At 44.9% G+C, this 8,510-nt stretch overlaps 1 protein-coding gene across 1 annotated transcript; it reads left to right on the top strand.

The window, feature by feature from the left end:
* The first annotated feature begins 709 nt into the window (after positions 1-709).
* On the top strand, positions 710-7,559 carry LOC139280564 (dual specificity protein phosphatase 6-like). The gene is made up of 3 exons (XM_070900067.1): positions 710-1,602; positions 2,668-3,111; positions 6,083-7,559. The coding sequence occupies exons 1-3, from the start codon at positions 1,203-1,205 to the stop codon at positions 6,388-6,390; spliced, it is 1,152 nt and encodes a 383-aa protein (XP_070756168.1). The 5' UTR covers positions 710-1,202; the 3' UTR covers positions 6,391-7,559.
* Positions 7,560-8,510: the final 951 nt, after the last annotated feature.

Here is an 8,510-nt window from a genome sequence, read left to right as displayed (position 1 = left end):
ACTCTTTATTTGAAAAAAAATATTGCCTTTCGATTTGAATAGCAATAGTGATTATTTGTGGGAGATACAGGGGCTGCAAAAATATAACTGGTGCAACCTGGTCCTTCAATGGATTTTTAAACATCCCCATTCAAAAAAAAAAGGATTGCTATTCCGGAGAAACACCACCCCGGTATCTTCTGGCAAAACTGCTACAGTGACAGGAGTAAAAAGCAGTGCCTGTGGGGCAATGCTTTCAAACCGCGGTTCATTAATCTGAGCTGAACATCAAAGTGAGCCTGCAATTAATATAATTTACACCGGGGAATTTTGCAAGGCGAGACTCAAATGTTATTTGTATGAGTTAAAGAATGATTTATTTTGACTGATTTTTTTTGTGTGTGTCCATTTCTTTGCATTTCTTTGGCAGGAGGCAGACTGAAGATGCCTTTTTTGGCTCCTTCTCCCCTTCCCTCGTGTGAGCGGAGCTTTAAGACCAAAGAGAGAGAGGAAATTCCGAGATCCGATTGCAGAGACAAAATGTAACTCTGTCTGCTTCCCTTTGTGAATGGCATTTTCCAAAGCTCATTTGCATACACACACCAGCCCCGGGTCGTCGCCCCGGCAACGCGCTGACGTGGAGGGGCCGGGGCGGGCGGTGATTGGCCGGCTGCAGTGTGTGTGTGTGGGGCGGGGTTTGTTGTGTGTTCCGATTGAGGAAAGCTGAGCGCTCGCAGGCGGCTGTGGTGCAACCCGCGCGGCGCCAGCCAGGGTCATTGACAAAAAGCAGCCGCTCTCATTCAGCAAGCCAAGGCCAGTCCGACAGACGCATTCCAGCTCGCTCCCTCTTGCACTGGGGCAAACTACAATTATTTTAAAAAGCAGCGACTAAGAGGAATTCTGCAATTTGCAAAAAGAAGGAAACAATTTCAATCTGCAAAAAAAATTGTAATTTACTAAAAAAAAACCTGGCAGTCTGCAATTTGCTTGAAAACAATTTACAATTTGCTTCAAAGGAACAATTAGTCTGCAAAAAAAATTTGGCAATTTACAATAAAAAAACAATTTGTAATTTTCCCATTTGCAATTTGCGAGGAATCCCTTTTGCAAGCGGGGGGTTCCCATTGATAAAAAAAAACACGTCCAAAGGGTTTTTTTTGTGATCCGTGTTTCTTTTTGTCTTTTTGAAAGCTTGATGCGCGGTCAGTGAAAGGTTTGCCCCCATGTTAGAGAAATTTCCGTGCGCCCCGTTTGACTCGGAAATGGCGATTTGCAAAGCGACGGGCTGGCTTCGAGAGCAGTTGCAGCGGGGTAACGACAGCCTGCTGCTAATGGACTGCCGAGCCCATGAACTGTACGAGTCCTCGCACATCGAGGCGGCCATCAGCGTGGCCATCCCCGGCCTGATGCTGCGCCGCCTGAAGAAGAGCAACTTCCCGGTCAAGTCGCTCATCTCCAACAACGAGGACAAGGAGCGCTTCGCCCGCCGCTGCAGGACCGACATCATCCTCCTGTACGACCAGAGCACAGTGGAGTGGAACGAGAATCTCAACAGCACCTCGGTGCTGGGCTTGCTGCTGAGAAAGTTGAAGGACGAAGGATGCAAAGTGTTCTGCTTGGAAGGTAAAAAGGGGGAGTTTTTTTGAAGTACAAATTTTGTTTGAAAATAATGCAACATTAATAATGCAACAGCAAATGAAGGAATATGACTTTGCATTTAAAAAATATACCGGAAAGGAGAATTAATATATTTCTTGACGACAGTGATTTGTGAAGATTCTGCGATTGCATAGAATTTAAAGCAAAGAAACAGGCCACTTGGCCCAACTGGTCAATCTAAATCCTGTTCAAACCTTCTCACAATTACTATCAGCACTGAGGATAAATGCTTTATTTAAATGGGCTTTCCTACAAGTAAAGAAAGACGGGTAAAAGAACCAGAGGTGACATGAGGGAAAATCTAGGCAGCGCGTTGCTGTGATCTGGAATGCACTGATTAAAGGGTGGTGGGAACAGATTCAACAAAAGGGAACTGCATAAATACTTGAAGGGGGAAAATTGCAGGGCTGTGGACAAAGAGTGGGGGAGTGGGATTAATTGGATAAGTCTTTCAAAAAAGAGAATCATTCTAGCTCTTTCGAACACGAGGGGCCAAATGGCCTCCTCCTGTACTGGATCTATGGCTCAGTGGGCAGTACCCGTCCCTGAGTCAGAAGGCTGTGGGTTCAAGTCCCACTCCAGAGACTTGAGCACAAAAATCTAGTCTGACACTCCCGGTGCAGTGCTGAGGGAGCGCTGCACTGTCGGAGGTGCCGTCTTTCTGATGAAACGTTAAACCTTCTCGGGTGGACGTAAAAGATCCCATGGCACTATTTCAAAGAAGAGCAGGGGAGTTATCCCCGGTGTCCTGGGGCCAATATTTATCGCTCAATCAACATCACAAAAAAAACAGATTATCTGGTCGTTATCACATTGCTATGTGTGGGAGCTTGCTGTGCACAAATTGGCTGATGCGTTTCCCACATTACAACAGTGACTGCACTTCATTGGCTGTAAAGCACTTTGGGATGTTCAATGATCATGAAAGGCGCTATATAAATGCAAGTCCTTTTTTATGATGAAACAGTTGTGTTGAAGTGTTTTTTTTAGCATGGTGCTCATTGCGTGTGGTTTGTTTTGTGTCTGTAGGCGGATTCAGCAAGTTCCAGGCGGAGTTCCCAGCGCACTGCGAGACCAACCTGGACAGCTCGCATTGCCGGTGCTCGCCCACCGTGCCGGTGCTGGGGCTGGGGGGTCTGCGTATCAGCTCCGACTCCTCGTCGGACATCGAGTCGGACGCGGACCGAGACGCCCCCAACAGCGCCACCGAGTGTGAGGGCAGCCCTCTGTCCAACAACCAGCAGCCCTCCTTCCCCGTGGAGATTTTGCCCCACCTGTACCTGGGCTGTGCCAGGGACTCCACCAACCTCGACGCTCTGGAGGAGCACGGCATCAAGTACATCCTCAACGTGACCCCCAACCTGCCCAATCTGTTCGAGAACGCCGGAGAGTTCAAGTACAAACAAATTCCCATTTCCGATCACTGGAGTCAGAACCTTTCCCAGTTTTTTCCTGAAGCTATTGCTTTCATAGGTAAGAAATCTTTAATTCAAAAAAAAACTTTAAAAAAATCTTCAAACTTAATTTTCTGGCACAGGTTTAAGTCAGTGGAGAAACAAGGTGTTTTATAACTATTGTACAAGTCAGCCTCTGGCTCAGTGACCAGCACTCTTGCCTTGGAGTCTGAGGTTATAGGTTCAAGTCCCACTCCAGAGACTTGAGCACATAAATTTAGGATGAAACTCCCAATGCAGTGCTGAGGTAGTGCTGCACTGTCAGAGGTGTCATATTTCAGATTAGACATTAAACCATAAAAGATCCCATGGCACTATTTTGAAGAAGAGCAGGGGAGTTATCCCCGGTGTCCTGGGGCCAATATTTATCCCTCAATCAACATAACAAAAACAGATTATCTGGTCATTATCACATCGCTGTGTGTGGGAGCTTGCTGTGCGCAAATTGGCTGCTGCGTTTCCCACATTACAACAGTGACTGCACTCCAAAAGTACTTCATTGGCTATAAAGCGCTTTAGAACATCTGGTGGTCGTGAAAGGCGCTATATAAATGCAAGTCTATGTTTTTGTCTGTGTGGAAAATTTCAACGGTTGTGGGGGAATAAAAAAAATCAAAAATAATTGTTGGTACACTGATATAATCGCTGAACAAAATTAACCAGAAATTGCAAATTGGTCTAAATACCATTTGGAAACAATTCTTTCTCTAGGCCGTCCTATTTAAGTGAATTATGGACAGAATTGTTGAAATACAATCTCCCCGATGAACCGCATTGCGAGTTAAACATGGCTTATAATCAAGGCCCATGAAAAAGGAGCTCTTTGTGAAACCTTTTTTTAAACATCCCTTAAGTTACATTTCAGGCCCCTGGTCATATTTCTCAAGAAAAGGGAAACCAGAATAATCTTGTACCGGATTCCGTGAAGGGTGCAGCATTTCCGTTTGAGTGTTGGTAGTTTGAAGTATTCCCACTCAGGGCTCAGCATTCTGTGAGCTTCAGTGTTGCTTTCACTGGGCAGAGGATCAGTTTATTTAAAGTGATCCCACACAGTTTGAAACACTTTTAGGTCATGCGCTTATTTTTTTAATTACAAAAAAAATTGGAAGACCCGATTCTAAACTTGAGATATTAAAACAAGATTGTAAGGACCCGCCAACAGTTTGTGTGCGGGTTTAAAGCAGAATTGATGCAATTACAATCCGTGAGACGCGTTCTGCAGCCTGCGGCTAATTTCAGCCGGGGCGGAAGGAATGTCGGCTGGGAGCCATCGAGAAACTAATCTAAAGGCATTGTAATGCATTTCCTCCGACAAAGGAAACCATTTTCAGGCAATGTTGACATCCTGTTCTTGTTAATGGGCCTCGTCCCCTGTGACTTCCCTCTCTCCTTTTGATACGTCTCAATGCCTCCATTGTGCGCGGGAGGCACAGCAGTTGGGAGAATAATTTAATAGACTCGGCAGACTGGAAGTCTCGACATAGAAGGCATTCACTACCATCTTGCAAAATCTCTATTGAAACATTCATTAATGCGCTTCTCTATCAGCGCTGACCCACATACAACCACACCAGATTCTCGGTTACATTGAAAGTGTAACCTTTTACAGGCCTCTTTTATTTCCAAAACATTCAAAAGTCCAGCCTACACACTCTGCAATTCCGTTTTGTTTCTGTTGGGGGGGTTTCTTGTTTTCCACAGACACCCTCCATTTACCGAGTGTAATTGTGAAAACAAAATTATAATTATTTTTGACTTGTCTGCATTGCTGAGTCTGAACCGATCAAGGGGGCTGAAGTTTGTGTGTGGGGGGGGAACTGATTTTTTAAATAAGCATTGCCAACCAACTTGAGATTTTTTGTGAATGTTTCTAATTAAGCAGAATTCATGGCACAGAAGGAGGCCATTCGGCCCATCATGTCCACTCCGGCCGACAAAGAGCTACCCAGCCTAATCGCACTTTCCAGCTCTCGGTTCGTAGCCCTGTAGGTTACGGCACTGCAAGTGCACATCCAAGTACTTTTTAAATGTGGTGAGGGTTTGTGCCTCTACCACCCTTTCAGGCAGTGAGTTCCAGACCCCCAAACTCTCCGCAAGTCCCCTTTAATTCGTTATTTATTTATTCATTGACAAAATGTGGGCGTCGCTGGCAAGGCCGGCATTTATTGCCCACAAGAAGGTGGTGGTGAGCCGCCTTCTTGAACCGCTGCAGTCCGTGTGGTGCTCCCACAGTGCTGACTTTGTTCTCACGGTTTGATACAACTGAGCGTCTCGCTGGGTCATTTAAGAGTCAACCACACTACTGCTGTGGGTCTGGAGTCACATATCGGCCAGACCGGGTAAGGGCGGCAGATTTCCTTCCCTGAAGAACATTAGTGAACCAGACGGGTTTTTACCACAATCCAGTAGTTTCATGGTCACTATCACTGATACTAGCTTTTTAATTCCAGTTTTATTTAATTAACTGAATTTAAATTCCCCAGCTGCCATGGTGGGATTTGACCTCCTGAATCTGGATTATTAGTCTGGATTACTAGTCCAGAAACATAACCACTATGCTACCAATGTTGGGGAAGTCCAGAACCAGGGGTCACAGTCTAAGGATAAGGGGTAAGCCATTTAGGACCGAGATGAGGAGAAACTTCTTCACTCAGAGAGTGGTGAACCTGTGGAATTCTCTACCACAGAAAGTAGTTGAGGCCAATTCACTAAATATATTCAAAAGGGAGTTAGATGAAGTCCTTACTACTCGGGGGATCAAGGGGTATGGCGAGAAAGCAGGAAGGGGGTACTGAAGTTTAATGTTCAGCCATGAACTCATTGACAGGCTAGAAGGGCTGAATGGCCTACTCCTGCACCTATTTTCTATGTTTTTACTGTACCGCTGTGATATCTACAAATTACTTTAAAGAATGAATGTTACGATTTTTACGACCCACATAAATTGCAGCTGTTGTTGACCATTTAGTTTGTCTTTTAATTTTTTTCAGACGAAGCCCGTAACCAGAGTTGTGGTGTGCTGGTGCATTGCCTAGCCGGGATCAGTCGCTCAGTCACCGTCACTGTGGCCTATCTGATGCAGAAGCTGAACCTCTCCATGAACGACGCCTACGACATTGTGAAGATGAAGAAGTCCAACATCTCCCCCAACTTCAACTTCATGGGCCAGCTGCTGGACTTTGAGCGGACCCTGGGTCTTAGCAGCCCCTGTGACAACCGTCTTCCCCCACAGCAGCTCTGCTTCACCACCCCCACCAACCACAACATGTTCCAGCTGGACCCGCTCCACTCCACCTGACCGCCCAGCCCAGCCAGGAAGAGGCTCGGAGGAATTTTTTTTGAAAGGTCGGATCACTGACACCTAACGGGGTCAGAATGGGTCTGGAAACGCAACAGCTGATCACACTGGGAAGACAACTTGACTCCCTTTTGTTCAAGCTGCTGTTGTGGAAAGGGGGGGGACCCTGACCTTTGACTTTGAGACCGTAGATGGTTCACAAAGTTAGTTGGAAAAGTGCAGTGGCTGAATGCTTTACAGTCTAAAGCGGGGACAAAGAGAGAAGCCGTTGAAGCGCTTGCACTCTCTTGTTTAATCCCCCTCTTTTTGAAATCCGTATTGGTAACAAAAAAAAAGTTTGTCTTCAATGAAGACTTTGTTTATTCAAGCTGATCGGGAGGGGGAAAATGGTTTTGAGAGTTTTGGAATTGGCCACTGTTTTGATTCTGTACTCTAGATCTTGAGGAGTACCATGCAGCATGATTTCTGTATATATATTGTCTATCTACAGATCCTGTGTCTCAATTGTGCGTCAGTTGAGATTGTGTATTACTGGGTGGAGCGTTGTGAGGAAAGTAGCTTTCTGTAAGGTACTCGGTGTTCAATCCAGTGCATCTGCTTAATTCGCAGATTAAAAGGACTGGAAATGTACGATTCGTATGTAAATTAATATTCTGTTTTAACTGATAGTATATGCCAAAAAGAAGTTTTCAAGTGTTTTGTTTGACCTGCTTTGAGATGTTGCTTTATCTATGTATGAGTGCAATTTATGCTCTTTGTTTCCCCTCTATTCTAAACTGAAAGCCTTAGTAATGTGTGTACAGTGCTTGTGTTTCCTCGCTAATGAATGAGTAGCCTGTCCTTTGGGGTGGGGGGGGGGCCTTGCGTATTCCCTTGCGTTTTATTTTGGACAATGCGTATGTCATACAGTGCATTACCTCTGTGCAGACTCTTCAGGGAAGTTAATCACGAATGCAATAGTTTTTTTTTCTATAAGTCTGTATTTAAAACTGGAAGCCAATACTGTATGTATACACTGCACTTGTTGTAACTCAGTAGCCAGTGAGAAGCCGTCTCCCATTTCATTGTTGCTGATGGCTTAATGTGGGACGGGGAATTTATTCGAAGAATGATTGATTGTATAATACTAAGTTATTAATAAATAACTATTTTGTCTATATAGAACCTTACACCAGCCTCGGGCCTTATTTGATTATGCTTGTTCCCATGTTAATTGAATTATTCAACTCTTAAGGGAATTTTGTGGTTATAAAATAATAGAATCAAGCATTAGGAACAAATTTGAGGATTACTTAGCTGTGGCTCAGTGGGCAGCACTCTTGCCTCTGGGTTAGAAGGTTGTGGGTTCAAGTCTCATTCCAGGGACTTGAGCACAAAAATCCAGGCTGACACTCCCAGTGTAGTGCTGAGGGAGTGCTGCACTGTCAGAGGTGCTGTCTTTTGGATGAGATGTTAAACTGAGGCCCCGTCTGCCCTCTCTGGTGGATGTAAAGATCCCATGGCACTATTTCAAAGAAGAGCAGGGGAGTTCTCCCCCGTGTCCTGGTCAATATTTATCCCTCAATCAACATAATGACCCAGATAATCTGTTTTTTTGTTATCACATTGTTGTTTGTGGGAGCTTGCTGTGTGCAAATTGGCTGCAAAGCGCTTTGGGACGTCCGGTGGTCATGAAAGGCGCTATATAAATGCAAGTCTTTTTACTTACTTAAAATGAAAATACACCAGTAAATGGCCATACACTAGTAAAATGGACATGCTGCCAGACTCACCATCTTGACTGGTTTGAGGAAGTGATGGCTTAAAGTGCATGTCGGCAAGCTCTGGTGACGCAGCACATCGAGATTTCCAGTGCGAACACTGGCCGCACACACATTTAAGGAAGTGAGTCCTATTTTTAAATAAGGAATTGAAACAAAAGAAGAGGCAGTGGTTCAGGGGGGTCATGTCAAGCTGGGACAATCTAGTGAGTGCAGATCGAGTGGTTTGATGCTGGGGCCCCTACTGTTCTTAATCGCTGGAAGGAACGCAACGCAAGTTGGTCAGATTTGCAGAGAGAATCTGTCTTCTAATATCCTGTGAAGCACCTTGGGATGTTTTATTACGTTAAAGGCGCTATA

This window comes from Pristiophorus japonicus, chromosome 15 (genome assembly GCF_044704955.1).
Source record: "Pristiophorus japonicus isolate sPriJap1 chromosome 15, sPriJap1.hap1, whole genome shotgun sequence".
Taxonomy (NCBI): domain Eukaryota; kingdom Metazoa; phylum Chordata; class Chondrichthyes; family Pristiophoridae; genus Pristiophorus; species Pristiophorus japonicus.
This window is presented reverse-complemented; position numbering and strand designations above follow the sequence as displayed.